Source organism: Mastigoproctus giganteus, chromosome 5 (genome assembly GCF_048544385.1).
Source record: "Mastigoproctus giganteus isolate SK-2022 chromosome 5, ASM4854438v1, whole genome shotgun sequence".
Classification (NCBI taxonomy): domain Eukaryota; kingdom Metazoa; phylum Arthropoda; class Arachnida; order Uropygi; family Thelyphonidae; genus Mastigoproctus; species Mastigoproctus giganteus.
In genome coordinates this window covers 212,837,430-212,856,188 of record NC_143579.1, presented here as the reverse complement: position 1 = coordinate 212,856,188, position 18,759 = coordinate 212,837,430, and the positions used below count along the sequence as shown (strand labels likewise).

The window sequence follows — 18,759 nt, the reverse complement described above, 5'->3', positions numbered from 1 at the left end:
ATCTCACCATGCAAGTTGCTTGTCTTTGGACCCTTTCAAGAAGCTCTGTCTTTTTTCAGAAGAGGTCGCCAACACTTCAACAGAGAATTCCAAATGTTGTCTTACAATTGCCTTATACAGTGGGACTGTAACCTCTCTATCTCTATAGGATAATGTTTAATAAATTATCGATAGAACACCGTGGGCTTTCCTGGCTGCCTGATTACACTGCTCAGAAAACTTTATATCTGTCTGTATTATAACTCCCAGATCCCTTTCTTCCTGTACTGTTCAGCCCCCACCAAGTGCATAAGTTATTTTGGGGTTGCTATTACCAAAGTGTGATACCTTGCATTTTGCTGCATTAAAACATAGATGCCACTTTTCAGACCATTCCTGCTGTTCAAGTCATCCTAAAGGAGCTCTGCTTGGCATTGATCATTAACGACTCTCCCAATTTTTACATTGTCCACAAATTTTGTTATCATGCCCTTTATCCCTTTGTCAATGTCATTTTTGAAAATCAGAAACAATAGTGGTACAAGAAACAATCCTTGGGGGACCCCACTTCTGACGTTACACCAATCTGAGGGCCTTCTGCCCTGTAGCCACCCTGCAATCCATTTTAGAATCTTTCCAGTAATCCCAACATGTTCCAGCTTATAGAGTAACTTCTCACGAGGGACTGAGTCAAATGCCTTGCTGAAATCAAAATAAACTATTTCACAATTGTTCCCTTCATCTAGCTCATAGGTTCCCAAACTTTTTTGGGCCACCACCTACTTTGCAAGACAAATTTTGTAACGCCCCCCCCCCATTATAACAGTTTTCCGCGTTCAAGCCATTTGATATTTTCAACATAAATAGCAACTAATGATACATTACTGCTTATGCTGTTAAATTATTGAAAAAGTAGTGGCCAATATGTGCTTCATCTTGAACAGTTATTGCTATTCCGATTTTGATGAAACATAGCCATATGTAAAGACTGTAAAGTGCATGCTCGAACAACATTATGCAGTTTCATACAATGGTTTAAATATGAAAATTCGGAATACATATTAGGAGATTGTATTACATTAGTAAGAATCTTATTGTAATAATTAAAACACCATCAAATGTATTAGAAAATTGTTTATTTCGAACTTACAAAGTAAAAATACAAAGAAAAAATAACAAATTAATGTGAAGGATGAGCCTGATGCATTTTTAAAAGTTTGTTAATATCGGGTTTAACTTTCGTTAAAAACAGTTGTAAATCGCCACGCTCAGTTATATGCAATTGGTTCCTTTTCTTAGATAGTAAATTCGCTACAGCACTAAACCCACGCTCAGCCAAATAAGAAGATGGAAATGCAATTAAAAATTTCTGCACTATTTCCCATAATCCAGAGTACAGTGTCGGTATTGATTTCTGAAGCCAGAACTCTTGGTATCCACTTTTGAATTTTATTTTTAGTTCTTCATTTGTTGTGAGTTCTATGAGTTCCTCTTCTAAATTTGATGATCCTGCTGTGTTTACATGTGAGAAAGGATCTAGAACCCAATTTGGTATATTCATGTTTAGAATATCCTTGAATCGCTCATTAAAATCAGCATGGAGAACCTCCAAGTGTTGGCAGTATGTAAGTAAATCTTCCTTTTTGAGAGAAACTGCTGATAAATTTGAAAAGTGGCTATATTCCCCTCGGCCTAGATTCCACTTTAACAGAAGAAGTTTCCCCACAAAAGTGGCAATAATGTTTTTTGTTTTAAAAAAATTCCATTCAGCACCTTGTAATTGTAGATTGACTTCATTAAATATTTCATAGAGGTCTGTCAAATAAGCGATGTCATTTTTGGATGTAATCAGGTCGGCCCGCAATCCATCGTCTCTGTTTTCTAGGAACTCTAGTACTGAATCAAACAAATTGTAAAATCGATTCAGACAAATACCTTTTGAAAGCCAACGAACTTCTGTGTGAAGCAGCAAACGATTCAAATTTTCATCGTTTTCACTACAAAGTTGGCTAAACAATCTGTCACTCAATGAATTTCTTCTAATCTTGTTGACTGCTCTAATAACATAATGGAGCGACATATGCAGGCGTTCACTTAAATTCTTCACAACCAAATGTTGATGATGAAGAACACAATGTATAGTGAGTGCATTTGGTACTGCTTGTTTCAAATGCGCTATGAAACCCTTGTGGTGCTCAGTCATTGCTGGAGCACCTTCAGTAGCAGCAGACAAAATATTACGAATAGGAATGTTTTTCTCTTGAAAAAAACTTATTCATGGTATTAAATATAGATTCTCCCTTTGTATCCGCTTCCAAATTTTTAGCAAATAATAATTCTTGACAAACTTTTTCTTCTTTTATGAATCGTATGTATGATAAGAGTAGTGCTTCATTATTTGGGAGAGTTGATTCATTGAGTTGAATGGAAAATTGGCATGTCTTCAAATAATTGCACAATGATTTCCAACATCTTCAGCCATTTCATCGATTCTTCTTTGCACTGAATTATTGCTCAAAGGAATTTTCCTGATGATATCTGACACTGGCTTATGAAGCACAGTGTTTATTACTTCTTTTAATGCTGGCAAGATTAATTCCTCGCCAATTGTGTGTGGTTTTCCCGCTTTTGCAATTAATAATGAAATATTATAAGAAGCTTGTAATCCATCATTATCTTGTTTAGTGGACGACACAAAAAGTTTTGATATAATTGGACGTTTAAAATATTTTTCTTCTATTACTTGAAAATAGGACAAATCTTTATCCTTTTCATCGTCATGCATTTTAGTCAAATGCTCTTGTAGCCTTCAGAAGGCTTCATTTGAAAATACTTTTTGGCAAATCAAGCACATAGGTAATAATTGGTTTGTAGGAGACTGAATAAAGCCATATTTCAAATACTCAATACTGTACTGTCGACATTTCTTCTTAGATTCAGACATAATGAAGTAATAAAATTTGCAACAATATTCACAAAATAAAAGATTTAATTTACACTTTGTATGACTCCACTTATCTATCACACTTTCGACTGATGATTGTAATGAAACTTATTCCTAAACAGCAAAAATGTACGATCACATATCAATTTATGAATTATTACGTCGGCAAAACGGCCTTGGAAGCTTTGAAGATGAAACGCGCTACAGCATTAATTAAAAATTCGCGCCTAATCTGTCTCAAACGAATCAACAGACGCGGAGATATAATTGACTGGTCAAGCTTACGTCATTAGCATTACCAGGGTGATCCAAGGAGAAAATAAAACTGTAAACAATTTTCGTGGAAAACAAACAGTTGAGCATCATTACTTGCGAACGATATTTTGCATTGTCGCTCTGTCACAACATTTTGCTTTTACTGCTTTTCGTAATTGTTGTACAAATGAATTGCAACGAATTGGTTTTGAAAAACAAAAATATCGCATTTCCTTTCTTCAGTATGTATTGTATCTATTAACAAAAAATATAGAAAATTCATCTATTGGAAGCCATACTGGAAATAGAAGGAAAAAAATAAACTGTCGTAAAACTGATCACTACAATGCCCATTTCATAAAAAAAAATTTCACTTTATTGTAATTGTTTCTAGAGGACTAAATCGGAACAGCAGTTTCATGGATGTATATTTGATCTTCTTACGAACGTTCAAGAAAATATTTCTATTCATAGCTGCATTATAAACTTCAAAAACTGATGTCGAAGGAACTTTGCATGCATCTTACCTGGTGTGCAAACGAAAAAAAAAAAAAAAAAAAATATATATATATATATGCTACGAGTAATGGATTGTTTTATATGCATTTAATACCATCAAAGAATTTGAGGGAAAAATTGAATTTTCATTATCACACACACACGCCCGAAAAATTCACCATAAAGTGTCATATGTTTGCTTGCTTGAATTCCATTCTGAGCTGCAAATGTAATTTCACTTCTCTTGCGCCGACAGAGCTGCTGTTTGCCGAATGAAGGAAAACAGGGTTCATTTTAATGAAATTTCCACTTCCTTTCATTCACTTGGGGAGAAAAAACTCCTTAGGGGAGGCAGTTCACCCTTTCTAGTCTGATCCTAAGGGAAAGAGACAGAGAGAAAGAAATAAAAATACTCTTTTGGTGGGAGGAAGGCCAGGAGATTGTCAAAGGTCCACAACTGTAACTTTCATCACAGATGCTGAAGTTCTAGTACGTCAGTTTCATCGTGGATTCAAAAGTATATCTTTATTGCATTCAGTTTCACAACAGATGCTAAAGTTCTAAAAAGTCGGCTTCATCATAGGATGCTTAAGTTCAGATTAGTCCGATTTTTGTCCGGTGTGCATTCGATAAAAAACCCTCTTTGCTTTATTGTAATTGTTTTTCAGAACAATATTTTGAAATAATCCCCCTGGAAATATTAGCCAGTGAACTGCATTATACATTTCAAACATCCGTATAGCTTGTCCTTGAATACAAATAACTACAGTTACTTTCCTTTGAGTGACCACCTTGTACAGTTGTGGACACTTCCTTCCAGTCAGTAAAATCATCAGTAGTCATCCTTTACTGTACGTAAAGTAATTCGTTACGTTGGGGAAAACTGTTTTTGCTCCTAATTGAAGTAGCACTTTTGAATTTTGCCCAAGTCGATTATCTGCACATATTGAAAATTAGAAGGACAGTAAAAGAGTTGATAATTGGTGCCATTCGTGGGCAGCATTCTGACTAACAAATTTTCTGTTTATACTCCAGGATGACCACACGGTCAGAGATCCCAAGAGAGAGAGAGAGAGAGAGAGAGAGAGAGAGAGAGAGAGAGAGAGAATACAAGAAACCACATCGCATTTAGCAGTCACCGACTTGATTGTGTGAAATTGCTCGCCAAAAACCACAGCAAAGCAAGAGAAATGATGGGGAGAAAAATCTATTTTTCAGCGGGGTTTATCTGTTTATTGCAGTTCAGAACAGCATTATGACCGCGGATAGTGAATTTATTCGGCTTCTGTACTAAAACAGAATTTCTTCCTTTGCGATGACATCAAAGCGTAACAAGCAAATATCTTCAAAGAATACTTTTTGAGCAACCGTTAGTCACAATCTGTTAGCTTTGTACTGTTAGAAAATATTGCAGTGTTGTGAAGAATACATATTTCAAGAAACAATCCGTTATTCATAGCAGATGATTTTTTTTTTCTTCTTTTGCAAACCAGTTTTCGAAGTTTATAACGCAGCTACAAATAGAAATATTTTCTCAAAATTTCGTTAGAAGATCAAACCCAGGAAACTGCTGTTCCAATATTGTTTACTAAAAACAATTACAATAAAGCAACCTTTTTTTTTTTTTTTTTTATCAAATACGCATTGCAGTGTTATCAGTTTTACACCAGTTTTTCTCGTTTCTAAAAGATGAATTTCCCTGATTTTCTGTTCGTAGGAGCAATACACGTTGAAGAAAGGAAATACGATCTGTTCACCTTTCAAAAACAGTTGTTGCTACTGTTTCGCTTTATTGCTTCTTATGTCAACTCACAGTAGCTCGTGTTGTCGCATTTCAAAGGTCCTAGGCTAATTAGGGTGGGTTTTGAAAAATAACAGAAAAAGGCCTAAAAAAATGCACACTTGATGTCACATTTTTGTCATTTGCGTGAAATTCAATAGAAGGTTTTGAAAATTGAAGTGGGAAAATTAAAGAAAACAGTTTTGGCTTCACCTATAGCGAATTTCAGCTGTGACCATAGAGTAAAAATGATAGAATTTATTAGTTGACCTTTGAACTGGGTCCACTGGACCCGAGGAGATAAAAATACGGATAAGGAGTCACCAACCCCAAGACCGCCTGAACGCCCCCCAATTGCTTCTGAACCCACTATCGTCCCCCTAGAAGGCTTCAGCGCCCACTGGGGAGGGGCAGTACCGCCCACTTTGGGAACCTATGATCTAGCTCATGAGTAACTGTATTAAAATAGCTTACCAAGTTAGCTAAATATGATTTTCCCATAATAAAACCATGTTGTGCTTCAAAATGCCAATTGTATCTAAATATCCCTGGATTGCACTCTTAATCATTGCTTATAAGATTTTCCCTACCACAGAAGTCAGACTAACAGGTTTGTAGTTACCAACTTCACTCTCTGGACTGCCTTTATGTAGTGGCAATACGTCGACACCTCAAATCCAAAGGAATCTCTCCAGAGTCCAATAATGCCCTCATAATTAACCACAATGGTGTGATACACTCTCTAGCTACCGCTCTCAAAACTACCGGGTGTATACCACGAACTCCAGGTTCCTTACTTGCCTTTAGGTTGAAAAGTTTTTCTAATAAACAATGATCACTAATTTCGAATACCAAAGCCAATGTTTTTCAGCATTACTCACAGCTTTTCTAAATTAAATTTATTTATTTTTTTTTTTGCATTTTACTACAACAAATAATATTTCAGCATTTTTAAAAAAATTAATATTGATAATAAAAACAGAATCTGAGAATATAAGTTCAAATTAATTCCATAACTAAGTGTAAAAAAAACTAAACTCTTAATTAAGTAACTTGAATTTCTTCTTACTTAAACTGCTACTCTCATACCTATTTATGTATTTACTGATGCTATATAATAAAATTTCTCTATTTTTAATAGAAAAATAAGATTGCTAACTTACGAAGATTCTCTTACTCTCCACTGGGGATTTGTTAAGTTTTGAATTAGATCACCAATAATTTCTTTTAAATATTTGTCAACCTATAAAACAAATGAAAATAATAAGTAATATAAGCAGTTTTTAGTTAAATATCCTATATTTATGTTTCAAAAAAAAAACAAAAAAAAAACTAGAATCAACTGAGCCTGCCGACAGTATAGGTAAATACTGACTATATAACAGTTGATTTAGGGATTTATCAGGCGCATCAGTAACTATGGCCATAGTGCGTCGCCAACTATATAACAGTGAAGTCTTATTACTATGATTAAAATCTGCACAAAATAATTTGATATAAATCAATTAATTTCCCTACAATATGAATAGCTATGAGTATTTTAATTTTAAATAGACTTATTAACTTTTCAACAATTTAAAATATGCAAATACACAGCTCTTTTGTTCAATGCCTTCGGATTTTTTTCAAGAAAAACTTGACAGGAAAGATTTTTTTATCATGACAGTATTTTCCAGTCATCCTCAAAACTACCTTGAGTTATATTCTCTTATTCTACTATAAGTTTATCTGTGGCATAGCAATTTACCCATAAGAAGAGAAAAAATTGCAATATAACTGCCATTCTGCATTCAATTTACAAATTATTTTAATGCTTGTATTTAAATATAATCATCCAATCTTTACTTTAACTGAATTTCCTTTAACGATTTTAAATGAAATTGAGAAATCGTTCATAAACCACTTTTTACACAACTCTGAAACCACCTACATAATTAAATGCCAATAAAGATTTCAAACAATCAATTCATGTGAGGTTTTCCTGTCTATAAAATACTCAAACAGGCAAACAAGAGAGTGATCAGAAAGTAAGGTTACAGAGTTATGTGCAAAGAAATTTTTATTGAAAAATTTAAAATGTTTTATACAACTTTTCACACATTCATCAAAGCAATGCAGGCATTTAATTTAATCAAACTGTTTATACCAATGTTAAAGAAACTTATGATCTGTGCACATAACCAGTTGCAAACTGCTCACTGAACATCAACATTACTTAAAATTGCACAGAACAAACACAGAAGTATATATTCTACAGCAAAAATAAGGAAAACAATTCTTAAAAACATGTCACAAAAGTCTTTATTTCTGGGATATTAAGTATTAATCATAAATTATAAAAATGAAGTGAAATAAACCTCTAAAGGGAAATCATCTAGAGCAGTTCAAAGTGATTTGCAATTTTTTCAATATTTCTTCTGGCATGTCTTACTGTTAGAGACCTAATGCTTCCAAATGCTTCCAAAATGCAATTTTTCAGTTCAGCTTGTGTGGTAATATGCATAGAATAAACAGATTCATAGATTTCATGTGACTCCACCACAACACAGACTATCTTAAAGATATTTAAAATAAAGCTGAAGACTTAAAAAAAACACTACAAGAGGATAATTAAATAAACATGCACCAAATAAAAAATAATTCATTACTGTTTTTTGGGTGTCTTGTACAATGGCATGCCATATAGAGGTAAAAGAGTTTCTAACTGCTGCACTTGGATCATACTGGTAGCGATACAGTTTGGGAACAATAACAGGCAAATGTTCAGACAGCTGTTCTCCAGCTTGCTGTACTATGCTTCCAAATCCGTATGCAGCTCCCTTAAAGAAAAAATAAATAAATAAAATGAATGCTTATTTCAGATATCAAAAACTATAAATGTATAACTAAATTTTAGTCAAAGCTTCTAATGAAACAAAAAATGAAAATGGTATATACATATACATGTATATAAGAATGTATATATATATATATATATATATATATATATATATATATATATATATATATATATATAAATATATGGTATGTAGAAAGTGTGAAGAAGAAGTTTTTTTTGTTTAGACCTATTGAATCTACGGTAACGAATGGGCCTGGTGTACTGGGTTAAGAAAAATATATACATACAATGATAACCCAGTTTAATATAATATAATAAAAATATATAATAAGTAGGAGTAGCTTTCAAGACTAACGATAGTCTTGAAAGCTACTGCTACTTATTATATATTTTTATTATATTATATTAAACTGGGTTATCATTGTATGTATATATTTTTCTGAATCTACAGTATATACCAAAAGTGAACTCAACTAAATGGATAAGGAATGTAGACAGGTTGTAGGCAAGAAATTAAAAATAAAAATAAGAAATGAAAAGGCGACCAAAATAAGATTACATTGCAGTGTTTTTCACAATTTTAGTGTCTTCATCAGAGGCAATGTCCTTGCTTCTGTTTCTGACATGTTCTGTTTGCTATGGTACACGTGTGCTGTTGCCACGTATTGAGAACAAAATTTTAAAATTTTGCGGTAAGAATAAGGTCTAATAAATTGTGCCAATAAATTTAATTATATTACATAGGGCATACAGGTCATGGATGACCTTACAGAAGCAAGTAAAAAGAATTGAAAAAACTAAAGTAATGAATATTGGAATGTAGGAATAGATGGAAAGAAAGGGACCGTTACCTTGTAAGACTGAAACTGACCAAACGACCAAGATGGCAGCGTGCCAGTATATTTATGTGTAGGTACACTAGCAGCTCCTAGCACTAGAAAATGGTGTGGGGAAAAAAAAAAAAAAAAAAAAATTATGGTATGGTGTCTGTATAAATTGAAATGAAATATGTGGTGATGAACATTGTTAAATACATGGTGCCCAAACTGCCCAGGATAGTTGAGAGATATAATAGCAATCAAAGTAGCAGTGAAAAGCAGCTAAACTTTGTTAAGGCGAAAAATAGATTGGGTAAAGTAAGAAGGTAGTATCCCGCATACTGCGTTCGGTAAACTAATGGCTCACAGGACATAAGAAGTAGGGGCAAGTAAAGCAGAAAGATGAATGAAGTAGAGATAAGCAGTTGGACTCGGGTAGTTCGGGGTTGCAAACCCGTTCCTATAGTTAGGACCCTGAACGAATGTCTGGGAGTGAGTGCATCATGTATTTAAGGTCAGTTGTGTGAGTGACAAAAATATATGGTAGGTATATAATGAAATGAAAATAAAAATAAAATTAAATTAAATTATATACATGGTCAATACACTGTGTTAGGCCAATTGGTGGGTACAGGTTTTCTAATGCTGTAAGACACCACAGAGGCCTAGTGTATTGTATACACACTATTTACAAACTTGGTGTATATGGGTTTTTTTGTTATCAATTATTGATTATGCTGTCTACATTGATGTCCCATAGTTTTTTATGCTTCACGATGTTGAAGGCTTTACAGAAGTGGTAGAGAAGTTATGCTGTAGGAAAATGGTTGTTTGTCAGTTTTTTGTATAGCATCTTGATGTTATTGATAGTTATTTCCTTATTGCTGCAGATGGTTGCTATTCTGATGCTTTGCGCTAGTATAACGTTGGCATGCACTCCTCTAGATATACTGGAATGCCACTGTGTGAGGTTGACCATATTAAAATTAAATGCATCACATTTGTTGTACAGGTTGATGGTAGCTTTGTTGTTTATTATTGTAATTTCAAGATCCAGGAAATAGTCTGTAGTATCATTGTTGTTTGTTTTTTCTAGTTTCAGTTCATTGGGGTATAAGTGTCCATATTCCTTGATGAAGTTTGGGCAGTTAATAACTATGAGGTCATCTTTATATCTGTAGAAGTTAAGGTCCTGTGGAAATAAGTTTTCAGACAAATATAGATTAGAAAACCTGTACCCACCAATTGGCCTAATACAGTGTATTAACCATGTATATAATTTAATTAAATTTTAATTTTATTTTCATTTCATTATATACCTACCATATATTTTTCTCACTCACACAACTAACCTTACACCAAATACGGAGGACATGGAAAGGTCAGGGAATGACCACCGCATATCCCCAGAGCAATATGGCCTTAGTTGCTAATGCTCCTAAAAAAAAAAAAAAAAAAAAAACAACTAACCTTAAATACATGATGCACTCACTCCCAGACATTCGTTCAGGGTCCTAACTATAGGAACGGGTTTGCAACCTTGAACTACCTGAGCCCAACTACTTATCTCTACTTCATTCATCTTTCTGCTTTACTTGCACCTACTTCTTATGTCCTGCGAGCCATTAGTTTACCGAACGCAATATGCGGGATGCTACCTTCTTACTTTACCCAATCTATTTTTCGCCTTAACAAAGTTTAGCTGCTTTTCACTGCTACTTTGAATGCTATTATATCTCTCAACTATCCTGGACAGTTTGGGCATCATGTATTTAACAGCATTCATCACCACATATTTCATTTCAATTTATACAGACACCACACCATAATTTGTTTTTTTTTTTTCACACCATTTCTAACGCTAGGAGCCGCTAGCATACCTACACATAAATATACTGGCATGCTGGCATCTTGGTAATTTGGTCAGTTTCAGTCTTACAAGGTAACAGTAAGTCCCTTTCTTTCTGCCTATTCCTATATTCTAATATTTATTACTTTAGTTTTTTCAATTATTTTTACTTGCTTCTGTAAGGTCATCCATGATCTGTATGCCCTACGTAATATAATTAAATTTATTGGCACAATTTATTAGACCTTATTCTTAAAGCAAAATTTTAAAATTTCGTTCTCAACACGTGGCCACAGCACACATGTACCATAGCATACACAACACATCAGAAAGAGAAGCAAGAACATTGCCGTCTTTCTCATAATTTCAGTGGATGGCCTCTGATGAAGACACAGACATTGTGAAAAACACTGCAATGTAATCTTATTTTGATCACCTTTTCATTTCTTATTTTTATTTTTAATTTCTTGCCTACAACCTGTGTACATTCCTTATCCATTTAGTCAAGTTCACTTCTGGTGTATACTGTAGATTCAATAGGTTTAAACAAAAATCTTCTTCTTCACACTTCCTACATATGATATATTTATATATATATATATACACACACACATTATGGCTGTAGGGTACGTTTTGCTAATACAGTGTCCCTGATCCCTAATCAACGTTATCTTCCTTTTCGTACTGTTACACTCCACCCTCCATGATTACTTAGCTTCTTAATACTATTATTCTTTTATTAAGTATTTATATACTATACAAAAATTTTAAAGAGGGGAAACTATTAGCTAATAACTATACAATAAAGTATCAAACAAGATCAATTCTGTCAAGAATCAACTGAACATTAAAAAAGTAGAAACAAGCTGGAATGCAGGAATAAACTTTCCAGATAAAAAAAAAAAATACAAATGGCTATTTCTCCCTAGGGCATTACACTTGATTTTGACCATATTAGATTTAAAATACAAATTATAGCTGGAATAGCCTCTTGCTTTCCTTCAAATTGCTCTAATAGAGTGTAAGGTATAAAATAGAAACAAGACAGTAATCAACACATTAAAAAAGAAACAACCAGAGATATAACTGCTTGACCCATAAGATGAGGTCATGGTATTATAATATATAGTCACAGATAATAATTTTCTCCTTAAAGTGGTTGGAAAGTCATTCTGACTGAAGGCACATATACTTAGCATTTGATTTTTTAGCCAAAAAGTTATTCCTTCCTTCCAGCTGAAGAAAATGTGTTTGTGCATGCACACGCGCACAGAGGATATTTCATAATATGTGTGTTGCAGTTCCAGGATTAATTCAAGATGCGAGAACAGTAAAAATAAAAAAGAGTGTGTGTGTGTGTGTGTGTGTACATTGAATAGAATAACAACAAGAAATGGTAAACAAGAAAGCAGAAAAATGGAAAAAAAGAGAAAGCATCAAGGATTTTGGCCATTTGTATCCATGTGAACTTACTCTAGAAAAACTAATTATTTGGACTTTAACATTAGTATTGTTAATGATCATATTTCAATTGATCTTTACAATAAAAGAGAGACTTTCAAGTTATTAATTTTCTCCCATTGGTTTTCTAATATTTCTAATAGTGTCCACACTCTAATGTCATTACTTCCAGTGGTGAGCTGCGAATATTTTAACAATGGGCTCGCACTTTTGCCGACTTTTTGATGTGAAACATCCTTTGGGGTTGGGGGGAGGGTACCAACCGAGTAAATCTGATTGGTCACAGAAGTGACGACACCCATGGTGTCTGCCAGAGGCGCTTCCCACACTCAAACCACTAGTCTGTGTGGAGCACTCACTAGTAGTATGATTAGATTAGAGCGCATGATGCATTTTTCGTGACCAGTATGATATCTCGAGTTCTAACTTTTTGGAATTTTTGAATAGTATGACATCACAATCGTACTTCCTGCAGTAGTAACTGCAGGTAGTATGATTGCAAGTATTTGTCATATGACTGCAACAATACAAAGATTTGCCAACAATTTCTTATTTTTGCCTCGCATACGCAGCTGTTCGCCTCACATTTAATAACTTGTCATGAGGTAATTTTGCTGTTCTCACTTTCATTCTTACAATGGAATGCTAGGTGTCGGGGCACCTAACATTCCATTGTTAGGTGCCCCGACATTTAGATATGTTGCAATAGCAAATATACGTCTCTTACTTTAGTTATCATAAATCCATTGTATATTGTCTTCCAGAAATTATGGAAATTTGCGAATGATCAATAAAATATTTACAATACAAAGACTTTTTTTTATTTCGTAATCAATATATACAGGGTGGCCACTGAAAGACTGAAGAGTTTGAAAAAGTCATAACTTGTTCATTTTCAATCTTTTTTTTTTTTTTTTTTACAGGTTATAGAGGATCCCTTGGAGATTAAAATGGCTACGTACGATGTCCAGCAACGAGTAAAACTCATTGGGTTTTTCTATTCCAGTGAAAGATCAATTATTGAAACTCAGAGAAAATACCGGCAACATTTTAAAGTAAGAGTATCTCCTAGCGATAACATGATTCGGAACCTAATCGCCCGGTTTGAAAGAACTGGATCAGTCGGCGATCTTCCAGGAAGAGGTCCTAAGCGCACTGACGCAGCAGTGGAAGCTGTACAGCAGAATGTCCTTGAAGATCCATCTGCCTCTACCCATCATCGCTCTGCTCAACTAGGCATCACCAGAACATCGCTTCAGAAGATTCTGAAACTGGATTTAAAAATATTTCCATACAAGATCCAAATGGTCCAAGCTTTACTACCCCAAGATACTCAGCAGTGCCGCAGTATGCCATTCGATTTCAACACCTAGCCAGAGATAGCAACAACTTTTTGAATAACTTGATAATGAGTGATGAGGCCCATTTTCATTTAAATGGGTACATCAACAAACAAACTGCAGATTTTGGGGTACTGAGAATCCCAGGGAATTACATCAGCATCAGTTGAATCCCCAAAAATGCACTGTTTGGTGCAGTGTTATGGCTGAAAGAGTTATCAGCCCCTATTTCTTTGAAAATGAGGAAGGTCAGCCAGAAAGAATCAACGGGGCCTATATAGGACAATGCTTGAAAATTTTTTATGCCCAGCGGTCGAAGATAATCAGGAGGTATGGTTCCAACAGGATGGAGCTACTGCGCACATTGCGAGGGCGACGATGGAGCTCCTGCGAGAAATTTTCGGTGAAGAATAATTTCAAAAAATGCTGAATTTGTTTGGCCTCCACATTCACCTGATTCGACAGCTCCAGACTTCTTTTTGTGGGGCTACTTGAAAGAACGGGTTTACGTAAATAAACCTTGAACAATTCAAGAACTTAAGGAGAACATTCGAGCCAAAATCCGACACTTATGACTTGAAACCTTGCGTACGGTCATGGAAAATGCTGTGGAAAGAGCCTGTATTTGTGAGCAGGAAAATGGTGGTCATTTGAGGGATGTTGTTTTTCACACATAATACTAAAAAAAAATCCATTAATTATATTTCCAAATAAAATAATAAAAAAAAACGTGTTTGTAAAAGTTATTTTTGTTTCATATCATTCAGTCTTTCAGTGGCCATCATGTACGAATCAAAATAACTAAAAGAAACGTGAAGGATGTTTCACATAAAACCATCTACTGCGCGTGCTCGGCAGATGCGCGACTTTTTTATTTTTTTTTTTTTTACAACTAGGGAAATAAAACGGATACTTTTTTTTCATGATCAAATTTTAATATTGCGAATAAAAAATAGCAAAAATATTTCCCATATTACAAATAACGAATTATCACAAAACATTCTACAATATAAAAACAAATATTACATAAAGAACAAACTGTTCTAGAAAAGGTACACAAAAATCACAGATTACATGAAAAAAATATTGCACAAATATTCAAGAAAATTTCATTCCAAAAATTGCCATATGCAATTTACTTCTTTATTAATATTTGTTTTCGATCTTCTTCTTTGCTCAATAGCTGAGCTATTATTATGGAGCAATGATTTGACATAACAATCTGGATCAAATTGAAGCGATAGTTTTCCATTTAGATGTATGGTCATACATAATATGCAATGGGTTTAACTGTCAACATTATTCATTCATTCTCATGATATTATTCATTATGCTGAAAGCTCGCCCAGCTTCAGCACTGCTAATCACAGTGGTTTCAAAGATATTTCTGGCTTTCTTAATTGAAAAGGGAATTTCACTCGATTTTAAAGATAAATTGTCTTCGACAAAATATCTAAAATCATTAATTTTTATTTCATATTTTATCATAAAACAAATTTCTTATTCGGTTTTTGCAGTCTTGCCACCGAGAAGAAAGTTCTTTCATATTCCACGATTTCCAGTAGCATATGTTTAAAATTTCTTTCAATGGTATCATTATTTTCTTTCTTTAATTTAAAATCACTCTGTTGCATTAATATTTTATCTTATCCTTTAAGGATAAAACATAGATTTAATGACTTGTCACGAGGTAATTTTACTGTTCTTACTTTTGATTTTGATTCCTTCAGATTCATCCCACTTCAACATGCTGTCAATTTTAGCTTCATAATTTCTTTCAGAATTTTTCAAATTAGCGATAGCACTGATAGTTCGAATAATTGATTTATATGCTTTTACCATATCAAATCTCTAAAGCTTCTGAAATGTAAGAAAGCTCCTGCAGGATTCGATCATTAGTGCTAAATGGTTAATAAATTCCAGATTTAAAAGTCGATTTAACAATCCCGAATATTTAACTTCTGATTCAAAATGTTTGCACAATGCAGGATCCATAAAAGCTATTCCCTTAACCCGCAATTACCATCCGCAAGCTGCTCTTCGTAGCCCGAACACACGACCGATCTTTGTAGTTTCCACATCAAGTTCTTTAGCAATCATCTTTAATTCGCACTGGTTTTTTGGAGATTGGTGATATGATGGACACAGTTTTTTTTTTTTTTTTTTTTAATTATTGCCCCTATTCATTATATTTTAGAACATTTTCTACACAGTGAAAGCCTTGACAAAATTTCAAAATCTGCCAACATTTCATCTTCGTAAAGTTTATATAATATCTTAGTTGCCTCAATCCTCCCCACACACTACGTTGCTACTGTCACTAGTTCTTTCTTTGAATACTGTGCAAAATATCGGAATCACTCAGATATTCAGCTACTGTGACCGTGTAAAAATATACGGAGAAATTTACTGAAACGCGTGGATCAGTCACTTTTCCAAAAAACATACGCCCATTTGTCGGAGTAAAGGGGAACCACAACACAGGTTGACCAGAGGCTATATCAATGTCAGGAATCTTCTTAATCCTCTGACTGGCTATGGAAAGCGTATTGACTAGGGAGACTTCTCGGAATGTGGCTGCATAGGTTTTACAGACACCACTAACAACATCACTTAATTTGTGCTTTCTAATTACGTAAAGGCCAGAGGTGAGAACAATACATACAAAGTTGTCTCTCCTAATCCATTTGTTACATGGAAATTATTTTCATTCAACGGAAACTACTGTATTTTAAATGTAATTACCAAGAGGAATTTTAAAAAATTCGGTATAAAGAAGTTGGTTAAACAGAGGTACAACTGTAATTAAATCAAAAATTAAGCAATTTTAAAATACATAACTGATCGAATGCACCGTTAAAATGCTGGGAATGGGGCCCCGCTTGCCCCACCATACTTTTGGCTCTGGATACTCAATAATTGCATCAAGGATTTCACTTGTAAAATAAATGATCGTCTCAACAGTGGGCTCATAAATTTTCAAAAAAAAATAATAATGGGCTCTTGCGAGCCCACTATAGCTCACCACTGATTACTTCCCAATGTGTTAGAATTGCTACCGTATGTAATAAGTACAATATTCCTATTTCAAACTTTGAAAATTTTTTCTTAAACTAACTGGAAATTCTTTTCCTTTATCTTATTTAAATTATCATTTTCATAAAGCTCTTAATATAATTAAGAGTTTTATATTTCATAAAGCTCTTAATTAATATAAGCCTAATCTTAATATAACCATAAATTTTTTTTTTTTTTTCAAAATTCACTAACTTACTTCAGATTTCTCATTATTTTTATTTTTGTGTGGTTTGCATTGTATCTTATTGTGATTTTTCACACACTTTTGGCCTAAGCATTACTGCCAGGCACCACTCTAAATTTCATGCTTTTTGACTTAATTTGTAACTTTATTTATTTCAAAAGACATACAAACCAAAGTTCTTGATTTAGTATATACATGGGTAGAACTGCAACATCACAAGGAAGCTTTACCATTCAATAAGAGCTACCACACCTATATGGCTGCGACAGGTTTGGCAGATTGGAGGCTTAAATTTATTGCCTTCATAACTTATAATTATGCAAATAACTTACGTTATTTGCATAATTATAAGTTATTGCCACAGCACTACTACTCAGCTCTACTGTACTGAAGCAGTCTCTTCGAAATCATACAGTAGATATTTGCCTGCACTACAGCAGGAATGCCTATAACATTGCAGGAAAAGGCACTATTAGTGAAGCTGTACTATCAGAACAACAACAATGCAGCTGCGGCTATCAGAGAATTTTGGCATCAGAAGCACATAAGGCGTGGACCTATGACTGTTTGTGCTATCTGCAAAATGATTGCAAAATTTGAAGCGACAGGACATCTTGGTGTTCAACCAGGTAGAGGTCGAAAACGAGTGGACTCCTCTCATGTTGAAGATATGGCAATGGCTGTCGTGGATTTATCAAGTCAATCTCCATGTGGTAGCGCAAGTGTGGCAGCTGTTTCTCGTGAAGTGGACATGCCGTATTCCACTGTAAGGCTAGTAATGTGTTAGGTGTTGCGGTACTATCCTTACAAGATGCACATGCTACAGCAGCATGGTGATACAGATATTCGTTTCACATACGCACTTCAGTTTCTGGAGCGAATGACAGTGGATATCACTGTCATTCGGCCACTGGCCATGGAACATCTTTTGGAGTGATGAAGCCCACTTCTGCTTAAATGGACAAGTGAATGCGCACAACTGTCATATTTGGGCAACAGAAAACCCTTGAGTTATCCAAGAGGTCCTGTTGAATTCTCCAAAAGTAACAGGGTGGTGTGAATTTACAGCCACATTCATGATTGGCCCATATTTTTTTGAACAGGTAACACTGACTGGACCCCGCACCTGTTCCGTCACTGGACAGCGATAATACGAAATGTTGGCAAATTTTGCAATACCAGAGCTGCAACAACATGGGTGCCTTCAGGATACCATATTCATGCAAGATGGTGTGCCACCCCACCACTGTGTCCAAAGTTTGCTAAGGCAACACTTTACAGACAAATGGGTCATCAGCCATTGTTTCCAGACATATTGGCCACTCACCGGACCTCACCCCATGCGACTTCTGGTTGTGGGGTTTTTTGAAGAACCAAGTGCATCAGGAAGGATGCCAAACTCTGGCAGATCTGAAGGACAGTATTAGATGTCATGTGCTGGCGATTCCAGTTGACATGTTACGTTCTGCTGTAGAAAATGCTGTTATTCAAATGGAAACTGTTGTTGACCAAAACGGAGGGCACATTGAACAATTGTAATGCTGTTCAAGTGATTTGTATTTGCCACAGCACCATATAGTGACAAATTTTGTAACTATTTTTTTTCCCAATAAATGGCGAGCACAATCTTTATTGTACCTGTTGTCCAAATTTCTCTTCAGTACAAGCCTTAGAACTCCAGAGCTCTCTACATAGAGATACTTTAATTTTAACAGCCCTGTACATAAATAGGAA

The 18,759-nt window shown here is 34.5% G+C and overlaps 1 protein-coding gene across 1 annotated transcript in view; it reads right to left on the bottom strand.

Annotated features, from left to right (window-relative positions):
- Positions 1–18,759, bottom strand: part of LOC150086083 (proteasome adapter and scaffold protein ECM29) — a 367,922-nt gene that overhangs the window by 156,935 nt on the left and 192,228 nt on the right. The window contains exons 27-28 of the mRNA XM_090374364.1: positions 8,105–8,275; positions 6,620–6,699 (exon numbers count right to left, since the gene is read on the bottom strand). Of these exons, the coding sequence (XP_090230490.1) occupies positions 6,620–6,699; positions 8,105–8,275 (251 nt within the window). The remainder of the gene's footprint in view (positions 1–6,619; positions 6,700–8,104; positions 8,276–18,759) is intronic.